The sequence below is a fragment of the Copadichromis virginalis genome, linkage group LG12, assembly GCF_057382275.1.
Source record: "Copadichromis virginalis isolate Kocher_CV1m ecotype Utaka linkage group LG12, C_Virginalis_male_GT1.1, whole genome shotgun sequence".
Taxonomy (NCBI): Eukaryota; Metazoa; Chordata; class Actinopteri; order Cichliformes; family Cichlidae; genus Copadichromis; species Copadichromis virginalis.
This window is the reverse complement of record NC_140629.1, coordinates 24,473,915-24,497,026: the sequence shown is the minus strand read 5'-3', so window position 1 is coordinate 24,497,026 and position 23,112 is coordinate 24,473,915. Positions and strand designations below refer to the sequence as shown.

General features: G+C 39.7%; 1 protein-coding gene across 1 annotated transcript in view; it reads left to right on the top strand.

Annotated features, from left to right (window-relative positions):
* ntrk2a (neurotrophic tyrosine kinase, receptor, type 2a) overlaps positions 1–22,547 on the top strand; it is a 107,813-nt gene extending 85,266 nt beyond the window's left edge. Inside the window, exons 16-20 of the mRNA XM_085475590.1 lie at positions 1,347–1,519; positions 1,756–1,911; positions 2,248–2,332; positions 14,848–15,006; positions 17,257–22,547. Of these exons, the coding sequence (XP_085331716.1) occupies positions 1,347–1,519; positions 1,756–1,911; positions 2,248–2,332; positions 14,848–15,006; positions 17,257–17,442 (759 nt within the window). The 3' untranslated portion in view covers positions 17,443–22,547. The remainder of the gene's footprint in view (positions 1–1,346; positions 1,520–1,755; positions 1,912–2,247; positions 2,333–14,847; positions 15,007–17,256) is intronic.
* Positions 22,548–23,112: the final 565 nt, after the last annotated feature.

Sequence of the window (23,112 nt, the reverse complement as noted above, 5' to 3'; positions counted from 1 at the left end):
TGAGCATCTCTTAAGAAGTCACTTTTTGCAAAGAAATTGTAAAAGCTTCATTATAAGTTAATAGATCATTACAGATAAGTTCTAAACCATGCTAAGAACAAAGTCTGGGCTTTCAGCATCATATTCATCGCCTCTTATTACCTCCTGCTGGTTTCTTTCAGAGTGAGGAACAGCTGTGTTTATTTGTGGCTTTCAAACATTCAGAACTGCACTGATATGAAAAACCACACCAATAAAAATAACTGGAAACCTCAAAGCTGGTTTTAATAGCTTTTCATTGACCTACACAGCGTCAGTCTTCATTTTTAGCCATTATTAATTCTATTAATTACGAACAATAAACTGATAACATTAAATATAACAGTGAAAGGTCCTGCAAAGACATCTGAGGAAAGTCAGTCAACTCACATATCCTATGCATATTCTCAAGTTACATGGTGAGACAGGGGCACAGGCATTCATATACACTATCTATACTGTAATAATCATCTTCTTGCAGTATCACCTTGCAGTCTGCAGTGTACTCGACCATGCCTCTGTTTCACAGTACATTATTGGTTGAATGTAAGTGCTTAAGGTTGAAGTCTGTCTAATATTCTTCCATTTTAGTGCTTTTGATGAAAGGTCAGAGGTCATCTCATTCTGCTTTTTCTAAGTCAGTGCTCCTGTAGATCTGTATTTGTAGTCGGAGGTTCTACCTGCAATGTGTGTGCATAGGCACACTCGCCACTCGCCACACGCTCACACCTCATGTATATCTCTATCATATACTGTAGGAAGACAATTAATTATTCATGTAGGACAAGAGAAACTTTTCTATTTTTCTTCTTATATGTGAAATTAATACACACCCCGTATCACTTTCATTTCCTGTAACTTGCCTCCAAACACACACACAGTCATTCACTTTCACTTCACATACACTCTCTGTCATGGATGCTTGTATTACACAAGCTCCCTGACAGATTTCCTGATTCATGGAAGGGAGACAAAGATTAGTTTCAAAGGGAACAGGGAAACATAATGAATGTAAACAGTGCTGTACTTTGTAATGGCTAGCATTTATTTAAAATGTCTCCATCCTTTTCCTGCTCTGCTGTCATATCGGTCCTTGTTTGGTGCCAGTAATTTCACACTGTTTGTGCCGTGTTGCTGTAACTCACTTTTATATGCACTTTTGTATTGTTTTTTTCACACAGTGGACGTCAGCCAAATAAATTGGAGGAGAATGAATCCACTATGAAAATGACCAATTGGCAGAAGTGTATGTGGTATAATGTGTGAGGTTTTGATTTGTCACTTTATTAAAATGTCACTTGTGTGTGTGCGTGTGTGTGTGTGTGCAGACACTTAAAGAGGCCAGCGAAAATGCCAGGAAGGATTTCCATCGTGAGGCTGAGCTGCTGACGAACCTTCAGCATGAGCATATTGTCACTTTCTACGGAGTGTGCGTGGAGAGCGACCCGCTCATTATGGTGTTTGAGTACATGAAACACGGTGACCTCAACAAGTTCCTCAGGCATGACTCTCTTCTTCAATATGTAAAATGGCAAAATTTTAAATGTGTTTTTCTCTAAAGAGTTTCTATGAAAAATGAGCGATCAAAGAATTAAAGATTAGGAAGCTTGCGTGTGCTAATCCAGCTTAATCTTCTACATACTCTCTATTAGAGGGACACATGTAAACATCGTACGTGGTTGATACATGGCTGAAAAGACAAATGATACATTGTTTCCCTTGTTTTTTTTCTCACAGGGCTCATGGTCCAGATGCAGTTTTGATGGCAGAGGGCCAGACCACCAGACCTGTGGAGCTGACCCAGTCTCAAATGCTTCACATTGCCCAGCAGATAGCATCTGGCATGGTCTACCTGGCATCACAACACTTTGTGCACCGTGACCTGGCCACAAGGTTTGTAAAATACTCTGTTAATGCACATCGTGTTTGCTTGTTCCTAACAGATGCCAGATGTGTCATTAAACAGGAACTTTTATTCTGATCCTTGAGGAATTTATTTAAAACTCATAATGACTGAGTACGAACAATCGCTAATACCACCTAAAAACATCTAACAAGGAGGACTGTAGCTATTAGCGGAACCAGTAAATAATCAGCTAGAGATAATCAGTAAAACAGTCATGGTAATAACCATATAATAAGATATATGGTTGTAGTTTAACACCCTTCATTTTAACTCAGCAATGTGAAACATCTTTATTGAGTCTCACTGTGTTTGTTGTCCAAAAGGAACTGCCTGGTGGGTGAGAACCTGCTGGTAAAGATTGGAGACTTTGGCATGTCAAGAGATGTCTACAGCACTGACTACTACAGGGTAGGTGTATGTGTCGATATCTTTTCAGGCCTTTCTTTCAGCCTCCCCTCCCTCCCTGCTGCATGGGTGCCTCTCTGCTACTCCCCTGCATGGGCATGACTGATGGACGTGGGGGTTTGAGTAAGACACTCGCAGGGATAGGTTAACTCAACAGAAGGAGTTGGAAATGGTTAGCATGTTTGATTAGGTGAGTTCGTGGGGTGTTACATTTGCTTTAAGTAACTAAAAAAGTACAGGTGAAAGGAATGCATTTAAAAAGATCCATGTTCAGTCTTTTTGAGCATTTTTGTGTACTGCAGGGATATTTAGCAGCTTTTCTTGCTGTGCTTGGATAACTCAGGGGTACAAAACAAAACTGAAAGTGTGTGTTTTTCTTTCTGCAGATAATCTGTTACTTTTCCAAAAGGCCAAAATCTAATCAGTTGTATTGATTGATAGGTAGTTGGACTGTCCATTTTTCCTGCCCTTTCTCTCATTCTCTCTGACAAAGCGACACAACTGACAATGACAGAGTAGGAGAGAGAAAGAGGTAGAAGACTGCAGGCATTCAATGGCTAGACAATCGTTTAAAATTTCAGAAAGATAATAATATACAACTGATGGATGTATCATTCAGTGACGGTAATTTTGCAGTAATAATTCATCTTGAACAGAAATGCTCATTGTAGTTATGAAAATCTATATTTCTAACTTGCTGGGAAAGAGAGTTGTCTTTGCAGTTTGTTCTCCTTTCACACGTTCCACATGCATAATTACACATATGTACTTTGGTATAAATTGTAATGTATATGCACTGTATTGGCATGCTGATATAAGAAAACACAAGATATTTTTTTCCTGTTTCTCATTAAAAATATTAAAATTGTCTGCAACTACTGGGGCTAAAAAAAAATGAAGTCAAGTTAGAAGTGCCAGAAACTGCAGTTCCTTTAGTGGCCACTTGAGGCTGCCCACATTAATAGAACAGAATAGAATAGAATTCAACTTTATTGTCATTGCACATGCACAGGTACAGGGCAATGAAATGCAGTTTGCATCAAACTGCATTTGTCTGTTCCCTATTTTCCCATCTGTATGATGATTTCTTTTTTTACAAAGTGCTCTACAAACTGAGATATTGGCTCTCTTACGAGTTAGCAAACATAAACTAATGTAAATCAATTAGGTGCAACCAACGTCTCGTTCTGTACTGGCACAAGATGGTGCTAACCATGTTATAAAAATTGTAACTTTAAACATGTATTAAATCCAGCTTCGAATTCATTGATAAATCCGTGTCAGTTTTAGGGAATATGGCTAAATTTGAAAGGCTTGTGTGACTGACTGATTTGCCAGCAAAGGCACAAAGTGCTGTGCACAAAAAGAGTAATATAAATAAGAAGATTAAGTGCCATAACAGCAAATAACACAACCTGTTTATTTCATTGTGTCTTGCACAATAAAATAAACAGGTTCTTTGATTATGTATGGAGAACCACTAAAAAAAATGTGAGCGTAAGTATGAAAATGGTCATTTTCAGAATCAGAATCAGAATACTTTATTGATCCCTGGGGGAAATTATTATTTTTAAACAGTTAGTGCAATGCTTTTGGTAAATTACTTGAATTAAGGGTAAAACTGCAGTATTATTATCCAAATGTTTATGAGCCTTGCTATATCTGTGTCTGTGGATTGAAGCTGTACGCTTTATGAGTATAACTTACTAACCAAGCTTGCTACATTCAAAATATGTTCCTTTTCTGAAGGCTTCCTGCCCATCCTTTATATACAGTCTGTGATTTCCTCACAGAAAGCTTCTGATACCCCACAAAACTATAAATGCCACGTTGCCTGAATGAATCTTTTTTAAAAGAACATAAAAAAATGCTATTTTTTCGAGGTCTTTGATAATGACTGTTGACATAAAATCAAAATAACAGGTTATATTTGGCATCAAATTAAAGATTGGTTTGCTGCTGTGGCATTTTTTTGTGCTATCTCTGTGTGACGACACACAGCAAGCTCCCCGCTCCTCCTCCTTCCTTTCACCCCTCCTCAATAAAGCTAAGTGCTGTGGCTGTAGTCATGGTAACGGCAGAGGGCAGTGGCGGTGGGTCTCTTACTTGGGTCTCCAACGTTTCTCAGGAAGAAAAGTAATCAGAGAAGTTCTGTTTAGTATGCTGAAGCAGTAGTGGAGAAATAGAGTTGGAGAAGGAGTAAGATGTAAGTGTGGGAGATGGAGGCAGGAGGGTGGCAAAGCGATGAAAGGAGAGAAAGGCTTGGAAATAAGGGAGAAGGGGGGGGAGTAGCAGGAGAAGAAGAGAAAGAGGGAGGAGAAGGAGTGGGATGCCAGGAAAGAAGAAAACAAGACACAAATAAATATCCAAAAAGAGAGACGAGGCAGTAATAGAGCGATACAGGGGCATACGGCACTGCTTAAGACGACCACAGAGCAGCGTATCAGAGTAAAATGACAAAAAAAAGGACAGAGAGGTAGACAGACAGGAGAAAAACAAAAACCAGAATAGAGGCATAGGGGGTGGAAGGTAAAACATAGTGATTCAGCCGTATTTCAGCATCCAGGAGAGACAGAGGTGTGTGTGTGAGTGTGGGGGGACGTGTAGAGTGTAGGGACCCAGTCATGCTCTTGCGTCAGACAAGTGAAGATGAGTCATAGAGGAATTGGAGCCCCCCCCCCACAACCCCATGCCTGTGTGTGTGCGTGTATATGTGCAGGGAAATAGATGCAGAGGCGTAGGATTGAAGGGGCTGTGATGACGTCATTGAATCCCCTGTTACACAATGAACCTGACAGGCGCTTCAGGAGACAGACAGGATGCCTCAAATCAAACCTTGAGCCTTTCCACACAGGCTCGGTGCGTGTGTGTGTGGGCGTATGGGTGCGTGGGTGGGGCTCGACTCCAACACTACAGCACATTTATTCATTTTCCCCTAAACTGATTTTATGGCCAAATGTGTAGGATGAAAGAAAATTAAGGTTTCATGCCTGACTGTTTTACGCTGCTGACACGGCCTGTAGAGGAACACGGGCAGTGAAGCAGAGCTGACAAATCTCTGAGTAATTTTTTTGGGTAGTGGGTGGTTTTTTTTCTTCAGAGACAAGTATCGACCTTGTGAAGCACCTGGAGAGGCGACAGTGAAACAGTTATCCGTGATTAAGCAAATGTGCATCAAGACAAAACTGAGAGGATGTAACACAAATTATTCAACTGCTCATTGCTCATGTACATGGCCTCATTGTACCTTTTATATCATTATTACTATATTATTATTACAAAGAAAGAGACCTCATTCACATACTGCATTGGTTACCAAGAAGTTGATGGGGCAAAGTTTTTTGCCTTTGAACTTGTTGTGAAAGTGTGCAAGCTAACCCAGTCCTATTTGTATAGTTGTGTAGAACTGATTGCAACATCACAGGGACTGAAAAGTCAAAAGTCAAAAGCAAGTAGAAACAAATAAAATGATGATCTAAAGTTTGCATGCTTACATAAGCTGAGACTTCATATCTTCTGGTTAAGAGATTATGTCATTAATGGCTCAACGAGAAAGTTTACGCAATCATCACACCACCCTACTTAGTCTCTGAGGACAACAGCCAATAATTGCTCATTTATAAAACTTACTGTAATACACAAACTATTTGTTTTTGTTTGTTTCTTTGTCTGCAAATTCTCCCTGGATCATTATCTAGAAAAAATTTGAAACAAAGGCCCCTTAAGGTTCTTATCTATATCAGATGTTATGCTGTCCTCGTGTTGTCTAGCGATGACCTAGCAACAGTGACACTTTTTAGCATTTAAGCTCCTATAATGCAGTATTAAAGCATCCCATTGTTTTAAGTTCAAGACAATAACATCTCATTTATATCCACAAAGGCTAAATTATGCATGATATACTACAACACTATCATGTTGCTTAGCAACCACTTTGCAGTGGGCTAAAGTGACCCATTTTTTAACATTTAAACAACATCTGTTGCCCGTTTTTTACTTTTCTCAATGTGATTAAATATATCAGTAAGCAATAGCATGGACAAGCCAAACAATACTGTAGCATGAGTGCATATTAGTGAAGAGAAATTAAATAAAAGGCAAAATCATCATGCCGATTTTGCCCACATTGTTTGCTTACCTGTGTGAAAGCAAAGCCTGTTCAATCCTGGCTGGTGAATCTAACCTGTGATGCCAAAAGTCTTGCCTTTTACTTTGGATTTTGCATATGAATATGTACAAATCTTCTTTGCGAGATTAATCGAATGTTAACACAGACTTTTGCAGGCTTTTTTACTTCCTCATTGTTGTTCTAACAAAACGTCAGTATGTGGCCATTGGGAATTTTGTGACTTGACAACTGCACGTTGAAGAAGTACTACCATCATATTTCCTGCTGGGTTTTTATTCGACATGAGCACCATCACAAAAAATACTTAGCTTAAACCTACATGTCATTGGCTTTACTGTATCTGAGCTGGCCAGGAGAGAACCATCACATGTACTTAGACACAAGCGTTCTTGAGTTTTTTCCATGACAGCAGAGACAACGATACGGTTCCCTGTGTAAGGTGCGAGTGGGCGGGGTTACTCACGTAAGCTCCTCCTACATCAAAATCCCATAATGCCTTCTTTTCAACGTGCAGTTGCCATGGATACCACAGCCTCTGGGAGGTCATCACAAAGAACACACATCCCTCCTCTCTGCTGTGTTTTTTCCTCGTCTTTTTGAGGCTTTCCTGGAACACTCAGACAGTGGTCGAGGTGAAATAATGCATATTTATAAGACAGAGACTGAGGGAGACAGGCAGGCGGGCTTAGAGACAGTGAAGGAAGGTGAGAACGATTGAGAGAGATTGAGGGGGAGAGCGATAAGGGAGCAGGAAAGAAGACAAAGACTGATGACGAAGCCACTGACAGCAAAGACAAAACACAGAATGAGCCAATGACAGAGAGAAATGCAGCAACTAGGCATAGGTAAAAAAAACTTAGAAAGCATGTTTGGTCTTCAGACTGATCCACTGTAAACACGACTTTCTTAATATTTGATGACCCCCTCCTCCCAGTGACAGGAAGACTCAGTCTGAGGCTTTCCTTTCCTGCTCTTTCATGGGTTTTCTCTCCTGTTTTCTATTTAATTCAACCCTGTTGGTGCCCTTTTGAAGTGACTGCCCTTCACTTTGTTCCTCATTGTCTCGCCAATGAACGCACACAAATACACGTACGGTTAACAAACATAATAGGAGAGATGTTGCGCGGCAGTTCAAGAGGCCCGTATTAATATTTCAGAGCATCAGGGGAAATGATCAGTCATGATGAATAACACAAAAAGACTAATGGATATAATGAAATATATAAAAACTATCAATAGAGTAGAACGGAAAAATCTCCCCAACAAAGCAAGTAATAACAACGCTGCTCGACTTAACTGCAAATCCTTTGTTGATTCACACATGAGTGATTTTTATTCACAAAAAAACAAAAATAAACTAAAAAACAATAAAACATATACAGAGAAAAATGAGTTTCAGACAGTTTCCAATGAGTAGGAAATTATACAGAGCCATTATGTTCTCATTTTGTTTAATGTTGTGGGCGTAATTGTTGGTTAGTTTGCAGTACATTTATTCTAATGTTAATCTTCCACGTGCAATAATAAACAGAGCTGTGTTTGGTTAGAAATGACATCGGTTTTTTTGTTGGTTTTAGATTTTTTTTAGTCTAAACAGATTATTAACACATCATGTTAGTGTTGTCGCTGCTCATAAAATGCCTTCTTGGCAGTCCTCGCTTTTCTTCCATTAATGATCTGCATCACCATGTAACACATTACAGTCACTAACAAACAGTTTGGTTGTTACTTGAATACACTTTCAGAGGTAGGTGTTATATAAGCTCAGCCTACACCCTTTCAGTTTGCCATTTGAGTTCCTATGATGAACATTAACTGAATAAATAAAAAAAAACAAGTTTGGAAGTTCCTCAGTTATCTGCACGATGGGCAAAAATTGAGAAAAAAAATCGATTTTAGGCTGAATTCAAGAACATTCTAGATTTTTCATCATTTTTATTGCACTAAAGGGTAAGACTGTGACAGTGAAGAGCACAATGCACCGAGGTCTATGAGGGGCCTGCAAACCAAAATTCATTCTTTCACTCATTAAAACTCACATGTATGCATTTTCTAACACAGGAAGTTAAGCAGGAAGTCACTCTTCAGAGCGCTGGATGACTATCCAAATATATTATAATACATTGGACAAATTCGAAGAAAGACTACAGATTCTTTGTTCTTCAAAGGTTTATAAAGAACTCGGTGATCACATTCAAACCTTTACTGGAGTTTTGAACTATAGAAACAGCGATTAAGGGCAGAGTTCAATCGAATAGTGGATTACATTTATTTAATGAGCTCCTTTAAAAATATTCAGTATGTTGATTTGCCATGAATTCAAAGCACTACCAAAGAATTTCAGAACCAGCAGAATAACCATGCGCTTTCCACATGAGGAGGGGAAACCCCTCTTTAGATGTGGCAAAGGGTTATAGTCAACAATGCAGGAATGCATAACCCAGATTAGAGTGGCATTTGTGAAAATGACTTTGGTATTGATGAATACAGACCACGGTCAGTTGGAGACAATAATGACCTACACAGTACATATAGACAACTCTGGACATGGAAACCATCACACTGCTAATTGTCTATAATCCAGCTGTTGTTCTGATATCCAGTTTTCATTATCAAATTATTATGACCAAAAGATTTCATTTTAATTATATCATTGTGAGATCTTTTAGAGGTTTTGGGAGGAAAAAAGAAAATTATTATTATTATTACTCAAATAAATTTCATAAATTCCATCATGGATGGATGATGGATCCATTCACCAGTGTTCATGTTGACAGCAAATTTAGTTTTAGTCATACATTTAGTCATTCACTAAAACATCTTATAGTTTTATTACTCTAGTTGTATTCAAATAAATATCATAAGATTACATTAAAAAGTATATTTTATTTGACTAAAGTATGAAGTATAAGAGTTTGTTGTGTTTTTACCCGTGAGAGTTGCTTCACGTGGTTTACAAAGCATCTTTTTTTCACTAACATCAAATGTGACGTGATTTCATGAGAAACAGGGAGCACTTCCCAACTTGTCCTTCCTTTTCACAAAACTTAATTCGTTCTGATCGGATCTTGTCTCTCCAGAATATTTACATCTGGTTTATATTTGTTGATGGAAATTTCGATACATTTCATTAAAGCTTTTTTCCTCGTGAATTTTTTCCTCAAAAATTTTGGTCAATGATATTAAGGCTGCTTCGTACACACACTCACTGAGATCAGTCATGTAAAACTCATGTTTTCACCTGATCTGGGCACTAAATGGAATTTGTTTTTCAGCATTTAATCTGTTTTTTAAATATATATTTTTTTATTTTCTATCTCTCTCCTCCACTTTTCCTTATTGTCCGATCAACATGTTGTCTGCATTGTAGTGAGTAGGGATTGCTGACCTACATTCATTTACGTGTCATTAGCTAATACACCTGTGTGCCATGAGGATTGGAGAGTGTGTGGCTGAGAGGGTCGCGGTTTGTAAACTGTTTACTGATCAAGTTGACTTTTCACAGCAGGCCAAAACAACCCTCATGCCACCAGGAAATATTCCAGCTTTGCTAACTGACCAGTCCACCCTGTGTGTGTCCTCATTAGGATAAGGATCGGTACCCTGTTTGATCAAGCAGTGTTAAGTTTATATTGTGAACTATGCTTAAATTATAAGAGTACAGTTACACTAATGCAGTGGTTCCCAAACTTTTTTTGCTGGGCCCCCCTTTGTTTTACAAGAAAAATGTTCGCGATTTGAAGAACCCAGCACGTGCTCCCGACGAAGGGAAAACCAATTCTGCAGGGGAGACCTACCTCAGCACTTGTGCAGGTGAAGCCAAAGGGCAGATATGCTTCACCATATTTTCTAGTCTTTGGTTTAGAATGAAGTTGGTTTGGAAACATATTCAGCGATGCTTCATCTCCTGATTTGCGTTTGTGTGGGCGCCTGTGCTAGCAGTGTCCAAGCTCTGTTTTTTTGTTTTGTTCTATTGGAGCCACATGCTCCAAAAGAATAAGAGCTAAAGCAAGGAATTAAGACAAAGAGTGAAACACAACTGTAGCACTACTGAAATAAAAATATAAACCTGCGAATTATCATAATAGGAGCATTTTAGGAAGAACAGGTGCTGAGGCTGACTTCAGTTCAATGTGAATGGACTATGCAGTATCTATTATGTAGGGAGGAATATAAGGGAGAGCTCTTTGAGAACACAGCATCACAATAAGACAAGACTAAAATCCTGCTGTATTCTGTATGTTGTACACTTCATAATAATAATTTAAAAAAAAAACTAAAAGACTCAAACCTGCTGTATTGTGTAGGAGTGTGTATAATATAAGCATTTTGTATTTTATATTCTATATTACGATTCACATTATGCATTGTGGACCTTCTACTCTGCTTTAGCATACTGCATGCAGATGGAGAAATGTAAATGATAAACAGAGAAACAAGGGAGAAAAAGCATCACTGCAAGAAAAATGAAGGCCTGGGTTTGTAGCGCACGAGCTGCAGAGATGGAGGCAGATATGTTTCCCCAGATGTAAACCTAAACCTGATGGCTATCTGTGTGACAGTGCACATTTTATTACTCTATTAAATAACCCCCTGACTAACACAGAACCAGGCCAAGTGTGGGTACCAAACCATTAATGACACACATAAACCTTAGAAAATGGATTGTGCTATCTGTGTAGCACAGTGGAGTGCAGATCAGTCGCTAGATTCATGTTCAGGGGAGACTAAAGTGAGCGGGGAGGTGCAGTAAGAGGAACAAATCTTGTCAGCAGGTTAAGCTTGCTTTTGATTCATTGAGAAGTTAATGAAAAAGTTAATATATTTAACAATGTTAAAACCCTGAAATCTAAGTCAGCCGTTACAGCCAATCACCATCCTTTTACTTGCAATGTCACCAAAAGTTACGTCCGATTTAGAGGACAGTAAAGTTTTATAGCTTCTGGAACTCAAGTAAAAGTAAACATTATGTTGGATGGTTTTGCTGAAACGTGATGCTGTTGCTCACATGTGCAAATGCTTTCTGTTCTCGAGAATGTGCATATGCTACTTAGTCACCAATGTACTCATTACTTAATGCTTTGCTATAGCATGCTATCTATCACATTTAACTAGTGCAACTCAGTTTGATAAGTGCTTTCCCAAAGTTGCAGCGCCAATCTGCAGAGTGTAGTTACATAAAGGTCATTAAGCTACAGGAGCAACTAATGCAGCATATTCTATCGAACTGACTTTATGAGGGAGTTGGGCTGGAAACCCGTGTAAGAATGTCTAAAACGCAGGGTTATTAAGAAAAATCAAGTTATTACAAAAGAAAGTAAAACCTTAACTGTGTGGTATTGATTTGATATCAGTCATAAGTGGAAAATCTTATCAAAAGGTGATAAATGTTCATTATAATTTTAATATATTTCACATGTAAAAACAAAAAAGTTACCTGAAACCTCAGTTTAGCCCAAATATGTTGTTCTGTGACTTACATGCTGTTTTTTTCACTCATGGGTAATTGGTTTGATTTAATGACTTCTCTCTCTTAAAATAGTGATTATTAAAAAAACATTTGGATTTGAGATGAGTTTCTTATCGTTTTGATTTTATTACTTAGTTGCTGAATAAGTCATCTTTTTTTCTCCTTTTGTTTTTCTCAATTTTAATGTCTTGCAAAATAAATAGCTTGGAATCAAAATTCAAACTTTTAGGTAGCATTGGATATCGCTGCTGTCAAACACTATTATCTGTTATCGCTATTATCGCCCTTTCGTAAGTATCCGGAGGTATCACTCGTCCTTTTTTTTTCTGAAAGTCATGCTTTGCTCGCACTCTGTGTCTGACCTCCCTGATTTTTCAGTCAGAGAGTAGATTTAGTCTGTCATCATGCTTGCTTGTGTCTTTATATTCCTCATTTTTCATTAGGATGTGGTTTCTGAGTCTCTGAAGATTTAAACTGTTACCTTGAGATTTAAAGTGGGGGGGGGTTGGATCCACCTTTAGACTTCTTTTTGCTTGATGTTGGCGTAAGTGAAAACATTTTGTAACAGGAAAAAAATCTAATAAAAACAACCTGTTATTAGATGAAAAAAATGTGAAAATATTTCACCTGTACACAGTGCGTAACTTTAGCCAAGAGCTAATAAAGAAAATATAATATATTACGTACAAGTTTTGTCATAAGGTTATTTTTGCACCGTTAAAGGAAAAAGAGAGATAAAAGAAGAGGGATTAAAAGAAGATTCATTATAATTTAATCAATTTAATTAAATTCATTAAATTCATTAAACACATATGTATTCATGACACATTTTCATGTTATTCTTTTTTATCTTCATTGTATCACTGTAAGTAATGAGATGGCAAAATCAGCTGTTCATAAACACCAAATAAATGAATTTAGCTGTGGTTGTTTAACTGATGTGATCCATGTGTAAGCTCAGCTGTATATGTGTGCAGTTGTTGTTTAAGGGGATATGAAGCAGTTTATATAAGGCGCACTGTCGATGAATCTGTTTTCATACAGATCAGATAAGTCAAACTTTACTCAACTCATTCTTCATGGTTCCTCCACTTCTGTACCATTGATTTGTTAATGTTGAATTCTCCTACAGTTGCTCTATTCCCATGTTGTTGCAGTATATTAATGACTAACCTCATATGGGGCGATCGTGGCTCAAGAGTTGGCAGTTTGTCTTGTAATCGTAAGGTTGCTGGTTTGAGCCCTGGCTCGATCATTGGTCATTGTGCCCTTGGGCACACCATTGCCTACTGGTGGTGGTCAGAGGGCCCGGTGGCGCCAGTGTCCGGCAGCCTCGCCTCTGTCAGTGCGCCCCAGGGCTGCTGTGGCTACAATGTAGCTTGCCATCACCAATATGTGAATGTGTGTGTGAATGGGTGGATGACTGAACGCTTTGGAGTCCTTAGGGACTAGTAAAGCGCTATACAAATACAGCATTCATCCTCCAGCTTCACTGTTTATGTTATGCTAACATAGCTGTGTTGCTAGCGATCATGTAGCACATTGTTATATACCAGCTAGTCCAACTTCAGTAACCTACAAAAGTCACTGCTGTTTAGTTTTCTGTCTTCATTTATGCTGGAAGTGATATCAGAGCTGTATGTTTTAATTTTTTCAGAAATCACTCAGTCAGAACATGCTATATCATGTTTAGGTTTAGGTAACTAGCAGAACTAGCGAACTAACTTCCCGCTAACGCCGTTAAATTGAATAAATTTAAATTCTAGTGGTACGGATGAAGTCATAGAATCACTCTGATTGATATTTTTGGATAAAGTTCAAAAATAAAATCATCTATCTGTTACACTAACCTGCCATAAGCGACAAGACATGTACCACATTCAGATGAATGAGTCTGATGATGTTTTGTCTCCAGATTTATGACATTTTAGTAATGAAGACTTTGAACGTCCATCGCTTTATTATCTCAGCCAGAGTTAAATGATTTAATGTAAGATTTGTATCTGCCAAAGGAAGCGTCTGACTTGTTTGGGTCTAGATTCAGTGAAAAAGCCCTCCTGGCTCCAGGAACCAAATTTTCTTTTTATAGGCATCGCAAGAAGGATTTTATTCCATTCTTTGAAATGGATGATGCCATTATTTGTGTTGATGGTAAAGGTCTTTTGGGGGCAATGGGTTGTGAGTACTGTTACGGCCCTAGCCTCTCTCTCTCTCCTGAGGGTGCCTGTGTGGGCGTGTCCCACTACCTCCCCTGCCTGAGATGCCACCTTTCCCTCCTGTACAGCTGACTCCCATCAGCAATTAAGGGTATTTAAGCCCAGAGCAGGGTGAGCTCTGGGCCAGAGTGCCATTTTGTGTGGGTCCAGCTAGTGAGCTGAGTGTCTTGTGGTTTCCAGCTAGTGAGCTGAGTGTCTTGTGGTGTTTCCAGCTAGTGAGCTGCGCTTTCCTTTTGACTTTTTGCCTTACTGACCGACGCCTGAGTTTTGTTTGTTTCTTTTATGGTGATAACGGCTTGTCCGTCTCTTTTAGTTGAATTACTTCAATAAAACTGTTTTATTTAACTGTTTTGCCTCCCTGACTCCTTTTTCTGACCCGGTCACTTTTGTTACTTCCCCCTCCCCCCCTAGACGACCCCCCCCCCCCCCCCCCCCAGGGGAACGTAACAGTACAATGCAGTTGGAGTGGACTGTTCATCGACAAGTAGAGAAGCCAGCGTATATTAAGTAATATTGTTTACTGGTATTTTTGAACTTAAATTTAAGGTCAATTAATGTCAGATATATTCTGGCAAACAGCAGACATTTTATTCCTTGATGCAGGGCGGGGAAACAGAATATAAGATGCTTCTCAGCTTTCACAATCCGACCGTACTTCATACTTTCTGTGTGTAACTGTGTCTCTGTGTGTGTGCTTTCAAAGGTTGGAGGTCATACCATGCTGCCCATCCGCTGGATGCCTCCTGAAAGCATCATGTACAGGAAGTTCACAACAGAAAGTGATGTTTGGAGCCTCGGAGTTGTTCTCTGGGAGATCTTCACCTATGGAAAACAACCCTGGTACCAGCTCTCCAATAATGAGGTATACAAACTTTTATTATAAGTGCAATAGTTTCTTCTGCAGGTGCACGAAGACGTTTGTGATTCACAATTATATAAACGACCTGGCTTAATAATTAACATACTTTTTGCAGTGTTTTTAAATTTGTTGAGTGATCACCAAGTCCTGGTAATTCCAGCATTAAAGTTAAAGTAACAAAAGTTCTGTAAAAGTTGCCTTGGAAGCACCTTCTTTTTAATAAGTGATGCTGAACAAGCTGTTGCAGCCCCGAGATATGATGAAACAGACCTTCAGTAAAAGTAAGGCTAAATATTTGATCTGTTTTGTGTGCATGTTTCTCATAGGTATACACCGAGTGAGTCTTTTGTTCTGCGTCATCTCCTCACTCACAGAAACTCAGTAAGAATGACTTCATGACATGGAGCAAGCTACTCGAAAGAAAGAGAAACAAAACCCAGATGAAAAATCTGCCGGGGCCGTTTCTTTTTCCTGAGTCTAGCAGAAGTGTAGCAGTTGTTAGACATCGCGCCTTTTAGATTTTTTAGATATTAAGAGTATTTTCTTGATTCCTCTTACTTACTGTATAATGAAGTTGGAAGTAAATGGCAATTTCTTAAAGCCACACGTGGTAATATAGACTTTTTCTAAATAACATAATTTGTTTTAAACACTCAGATGTTTTGAATTTCCAGAATTGACAACTGCCTCTATCAGAAAGCTGTGGAAAATTAAAATAAGGCTGAATTGTATGAATGACTCATTTTAAAATGGCTAAACAATCTACTTGCTCAAATTCAATCAGATTGTGGAAACAACAGCAACTCCCTCACACAAAGAAAATCAACTTAACCCAGAATTCGAATCAATTTTCCGGAAAACACAGCAGTGTCACAGCCTTCAACCCCTCGTCTTAACCTTAGCCTTACCAGCATGAACCCTGGGAGAGCCCTTAACTCTGGTTACATCCAAAAAATTAACCTTTAGCCCTTTCGCTGTCTTCTTTTACCCTTTATGTCTGTCTATCCTCTGCTGTATCACAGCTCACTCGCATCGTGAATGAAATGTGATGCTCACATATCTTTTACACAGGATTTAAAGTTTTGATTGGGTCCTTTGTAATTTTAGATATTGAAATACTGCCTGTGCTGACTACAAACAGTACAATCACCTGACACTTTGTTAGGTACACTTATTTATGGGCTTGTTAATGTAAATATCTAATCAGCCAGTCGGCCGCTGCAGCTCAATGCATTTTGGCATGTAGTCATGGTCAAGATGAAGCTCAAACTGAGCATCACAACTGCTGATCCACTAGAATTTTTCTAAGGGATCAAATAGAAAACCAAGTGAGCTGCACCGTTAATGCCAAAGGTTGGAGCAGAATGGCCAGAATGCTAACAACTCAAGTAAATGCTCATTACAACTAAAGTATGCAGAAGAGGCCTCACACAACACAACACATTGTGTTGTTGATTTGGTGCAAACTACATGAAAGCATGGACATATCCTTTGTATCAATGATTTAGGCTGCTGTGTGTCAGGTAAGGGTGTGGAGGATAATTTGTTGGCACACTTTCAGCACCTTAACATCGTATAAACACCACAGCCTCACTGAGTATCGTTGCTGACCCTGTCCATCCCTTTATGATCACAATGTGGTGATCTTCTGCCTGCTGATCCCAGCAGATAACACATCATGTCATAAAGCTCAGATCATCTCAAACTGCTTCCTTGAACTTGACAGTGAGTTCATTGTACCCCTGGTGTCACTGACCTCCACAGTCACCAGATCACAATCCAATAGATCAACTTTGAGATGCGCTAGAACAGCGGATTCACTTCATGATTGTGCAGCTGACAAATCTGAAGCAACTGTGTGATGCTGTCATGTCAAAATGGACCAAACTCTTTGAGGAATGTTTACAGCACCTTGTTGAATCTGTGCAATGAACAATTAAAGCAGTTCTGAAGGTAAAAGCAAGGTGCATCTAATGAGTAGGTGTTTACACATGCATGTTGTAAATCTGACTTTCCCCTCACGCTGGTGTAGAGAAATTGCAGACTTTGTCTTGAAGACTTCTCTGGCATATTATTTCTCGAGTTCAGTAAATAATTTATTCGCTGTGACATTTTCACTTGGCAGAGCAGATGCTCCATCATCTTAACTGGAGTTTGAACACTGAATTAATTTTTTCTGATTTGTTCTTTACTAAATGGGACGGGGCTTCTTCTCACAATTAACTTGATGCTTGTCTTTCTTTCGCTCTGTAGGTGATAGAGTGTATAACCCAGGGCAGGGTGCTGCAGCGCCCTAGGACCTGTCCTAAAGAAGTGTATGACCTGATGCTGGGCTGCTGGCAGAGAGAGCCACACATGCGTCTCAACATTAAAGAAATCCACAGTCTGCTCCTCAACCTGGCCAAGGCCTCGCCTGTGTACCTGGATATACTGGGCTGAACGCAGAAGGAGGCTGAAGAAGGGTTTTAGCTGTGTGTGTGCGCGACATGTGTGCATTTATGTGGGGATGGTCGCTGAATGTGAACGCGAATGCATATTTGTGGTTGCGTGCATGTGTGTGCGAGCTGCAGGGTGCGAAGCTCATACAGGTGTGCGTGTGTGCAAGGTGCCGCTGTACAGGATGTGAAGCTATTATTAAACTCTCAAAGGCAATCAAAAAATTCCTCAACTGATCCCCGATCGCCTCTTTCTTCCCTGCCGATGTCCTCTCCTTTATGCATTTCCATCCCCCTTCCTTACCGAAGAGACATTTAAGAGTAATTTAACTTTGGAGTAAAAAGAAAAACAAAAAAACCCAAAAAAAACAACAGCATCTCACTTATTTTCAAATGCTTTAAACTGACTGGGGCTAAACTGATGAAACCTAATTTAAAGAACTTTTAAATGACTCATTCCCTGCTGCCTGTTGGACAACAGGACTCGTTTGAACATCCGCAAATTTCGAGGAGACGTGGCGAGGGGAGGATTTCCGGAAGCTTCGATCTTTTGCGTGTAAATATGAGACTGGCGAAGGAAATGGCTCTGAGAGATGTCGAGCCATAAAGACACTGTGTTTTCCCCGCCCACCCTGTCGGTTTGTCTGTCTTTTTGTCTGTCTCTCACAAATGCATATCAGTATTAATGTCTGCGTCCATCCAACAAGACTACACAGGCAATGATTAACACGTTGGTACACATACAGTAAATTGCGTGTGACCAAATAATGACTGGAGAAAAAAAACAGTAAACAGAATCTGCTTTCCTGTCACACAAAATTAGGAGATGTGATGAAAAGATCATTTCTGGTCGGCCAATTTTGCTGATGCAAAAAAAACCCAAAACAGCGGCAGCTGAGGCTGATCTGAAATGCTGTGGTGACGGAATAATTCAGGAGTATGGCGGAGGAATTGTGCGATATTTAATCGTGAGTAATACAAATGTAAAAAAAAAAAGTGTCTGATCTACATTAGCTGCTCATTATCCGCTCTTGTTCTGTTGTTTTACTCAGGCCTGTACTGCACTGTCATACAGCACAGGGTAACATGAGGACTACTCCCCCAACCCCCTAAAGTGACAGATGCTTCACCTTGTGATGTCAAGCGCTCATGTCAGAGGTCAATTGATTCATTTGTCCACAGCTGTCCAACAATCGCGAGATCATGGCGTTGGGGAGGGAGGCGTAAAGGTTGCCTGGGGAGGCTCGGGGTTTGAGTGGTCAGATGACGGTCAGATGTGTGGGTGGCGGCATTGTAGAAGGTGTGGTTCATTTGGTCAACCCATATTAAATCATCAAAGCTCTCAGCACTTAGACATCCTTGAAAACCACATCTGCGCTACAGGGGATGCACACGAGAACACACACACACAGTGTATACTTTATCCCATCATCCTTCCATTGCTATATCCTCACACACACACACACACACACACACACTGAAAGTCACTCAAAACTGTCCAAGAAGGAAATTGAATTGTGCATGTTTTATTATTTGAGCGGTGCAGTGCTTTAGCCAGGCCCCGTGCTCTGTAATGGTGTAATGTATATTTCATTACAGCCTAATGGGCTCCATTAGCACAGTCTCCTCACAGACATTCAAGACTTATTGTTTTACGGCCGAGAAGCAAGGGTGGAAGGATGGAGAGGATAGAAGAGGTGAAGGAGAAGAAACAAAAGTAAGGGGCCCGGAATGAGGAGCAGCAGAGGGGAGAAATGGGAGGAGAGGTAATAACGCATGGTGGGAAGAAATGGAGAGGAAGGGAGAGAGTTCAGATCGGAAGCAATGGGGTAGAAAGGAGAAGACGATGGGAGTGTGACGGTACGGATGGGTCATGTGGAGAAAGATGAAGGAGGAAGAGGAGACAGTTGAGCGGAAAGGCAGAGGGAGAGAGTGGCGGAAAGAGAGGTGTAAATGTCCCCGGGGAGAAGGTGAGCGCGAACATCCCTCATTACTGTAGCCTGCAGATGTTCTGTAAGCCACAACTTTAACTTCACGCTCTCCTCACATTCCTACAGCTGCCCTCAACCACATTTTACACACATGCAAACTTCCCCACACACATTTTACTGGCAGTCCACCAACAGCTTAAACCGAAAATAAACTCAATAATGTACCACACATCCCCATTATTGAGAACCACTTCACTCACTTACAGTACAGCTCAGATATCTGAAAGCTTACAGACGCACTGTATATACAGCATCTCGTGCATGCAAGGAGACACATTCTGTGTTTGTTTTTTTGCATTTTACTGGGGCATATTTATCCTTTACAGATATATGAGGTACAAAAAAACTAAAAAAAAAAAATAAAAAAAAAACAGTCATAATCACTGCGGTTTCACTTACAGCCATTTTTAATTCGATGTCTTCTTGTTTATTAACAACAGCACTTGATGGTATTGGTGTTTGTGGATTTTGAAAATGTTGATTTTATTGATTTCTAGTATTATTATTTATAAATTAAGAAGCATTTTGTACATTTCTTTCTATAACTGAAGTTGCCTTTTGCAACTACAACTTGACTGAAGTTGAACGCTGGTTTAGTTGATTACATTTTAGCAAGATAATCTTGAGTGTATATGTATTTTTTATGTCAGGCTCCCTCTAAACAGTTACTATGCCTGTCCTCTTCGTGCAGCCCGCTGCACAACAGGGATGGATGTTTCATCAGTCCGTCACTTTTCTAGATTTAGCTCGACATATTGCGAAATTATTGTCACCTGTCAGCGCTAAGTGTGAGGCTTAATGGAAGAAGCATCGACAGTACGCACTAACAAGGCTCTCAGAATCCATCCCTGCTGTACAGTCAAGTAGAGTTTGCACTGAGTGAGCACACTCGCAAACACGTTCAAAAACTTGCCACACAATAACTCTGTGCAATAACAGAGGGCATGGTATGTGAGGGCCTGTGTGTGAGCTGGAAATAAAAAAAAACCTAACTGTGAGAAACCAATGCAGTGCGTATGAGAACGCCTCTGGTGTCAAAAGAGTAGCGTACGTTGAAGAAAGTTCAGCTGGCTGCACCGTGTGTGCACGTACCCGCTGTGTTTCCTTTTCTTTCTTTTTTTAACAAAGTAATGAACTGTGTCAAGTTGGACAGCGGTGATGTTTTGATAGTCGCTGTGAGAGGAAGAGGCTGTGAGAGAGGTGTTTGCTAAGACGAAGACTGGTCAGCAAAGATCGACTTCGCGTTGATGCCTCACATCACAGAGATTTCAGCAAAGGGGAGACGATAAAAAAATAAAGGGAAAAACAACAACTGCTGTATGACCAGACACCTCAGACGAGGAGGGACTGACAATCACAGACTTCTTTCTCTCTCTTATTCAAGTGACCTACTGTAAAATAGACTATTCAACCAACTTTCCTCTTCTATGCTGCCTATACTGTATGTGATAGTCTTAAACTTTGGTCTTTAGAAGTGCTACTTTTCCTTTTTTCTTTCTTTCTTTCTTTCTTTCTTTCTTTCTTTCTTTCTTTCTTTCTTTCTTTCTTTCTTTCTTTCTTTCTTTCTTTTTGTAAAATGAAATAACAGCAAGAGGAATGAACAAAAATACAAATGTACAAATGTGAATAAGCTGCTGAAAGAAATAAGCATCGCTAACTACTGTGTCCCAGACTGTGTCGGTATCTAGATTGTACTATTTTCTTCCTTTGTTTTTGAAGTAGAGGGCAGAGAAATGGGAAGCTGCACTGGACTCACAAATACACAAGATGACATACAGCAGCCCCCGGGATTCAGAGTGATGCTTGCACATTCTCTCGGGGGGTGTTTGCGTGCGTGTCTGTGTGTGTTTGTGTTTGTGTCTGTGTGTGTGTGTGAAGAAGGCTGATTGATGCCAGAGTGAGTCAGGAGGGATCTGGAGGCTGGGTTTTAGACTCAAGTTCAAATGCAATGAGATTCAAGACGAGAATCACCGATTGATTTGTTGTCGCTGTTCACCAATTCATGATAAATGGCTTTCCCCAGTCGTGTAGGACTGTGGTGTGTATTATGGCAGCTAAGATTTATGGAATCAGTCAATTGCTTTATTTATGACTCCAAAATCAGCCTTCTTCTCTACGCAACTTACTAAAGCCTGGTTTTCACACAGGTATATCAGCAATAGTAACTGATATTTTCCTTTATTGGTTCTCCTCACTTTTACGTAGTTTGCGCTGAGTTTGGGCTAAACCACGTGACTCAGTGGACCAAAGCATATATCTCATACAGTAGATACACATCGCAACTTTGAGTATGCTTTGATCCATATCACATTTAATCCCTTCTCTCTCTCACAACCCCAGCATCACAGTCTAAGCTAATAGAGCTAAAACATCTTAAAGGTCATCTCTGAGATTACTTTTGTGCTTGGATGCTTCTGGAGCCTGTACGCCCTGAAAAACATAATACCACAAAAACTGCTTTGCTGCATAGAAAAAAATAGCATTGAGGAAGAAAACTGTGATTTGCTATATGCAGTATTTTTTATTTATTTATTTATTTATTTTTTGGTATAATTTTTGGGGTTCTGTGCCGTTTGTTTCTTGTGTTGAGGAAGGTTTAACCACTGCTATTGTGGCAGGAGTGGAAGAAAGAGAGGATGTTTTTTGGATTGTCAGAATTTTTAAATGGGATGGTGGACAATATGTGTATGGAAGATGTGTTAAAATGTTACTTGTTTGCCTACAGATGCTCTTCAAAATGTAAGAAACGTGTATTGCAAAGCACACAATGTTATTAAAGCTGGAAGTGTTCTGTCTGATCGAGATCACGAACGTTTATCTTTGCAAGCAGTGTTTTGGGTTTTTTTTATTGGTACTGGAAAGAAAACGTCTGGATGTCCACATCTGTGCCCTGCTGGTTCAAACACACACACACACACACACATTAAATTCACACACACATACAGACACACAAACACACATAGAAACACAGACCAGAGGGAACTTGTACAGTCATACAGTTGCGTGGTGAAAATGGTCATAGTGACTCATGATGGTGATGATGGTGATAATATGACTTCTCTCTGAAGGTGGACCAGTCTGTTGTGATATAGTGTAATTAATAAAAAGTGTTATGTCACATCAAAGTTCCTGCAAGTGATTATACGGACATGTTATACACATATGTGTGTGTGAGAGAGAGATGAATTCAGAAGTACTCAGGCATGCTCAAGGCAGTGTAAGAAAAGCAGAAAAATATGCCCAATTGAATTGAGTGATAGAGCTCGAGTGTCCGAGTGATGCTTCATCTCTCTCGTTCTATTAATCCCAACATAAATCCAGCGTCTTTTAAGGGAGAAAAAAAACTTACTTGGTTTGCAGATTAGAAGCAAGCCGAAGGCTTTTGTGGGGAATTGTGCGAGCAAATTGGACAGGAGCGTGTGCCTAAATCCCTGATGCAATTAGGCAACAGCTGAATTAATATCTCCTTTTTACACAGAGCTCTGTCTACAATTTATCTTTTAATAAAAATGTCGTTGGGAAGGAAATAAGAAATGCAAAAATTCACCTTAGTGTAAGTGTGTGTGTGAACTGTGTGTGTGGGAGATACTTAGACTTAGCATACTGCCTGGGTAAGCAACAGCCAGGTGCTGCTGATCAAATGAGGTTGATTAACTAATCAGCAGCAGGTATTTCTGCTTTTC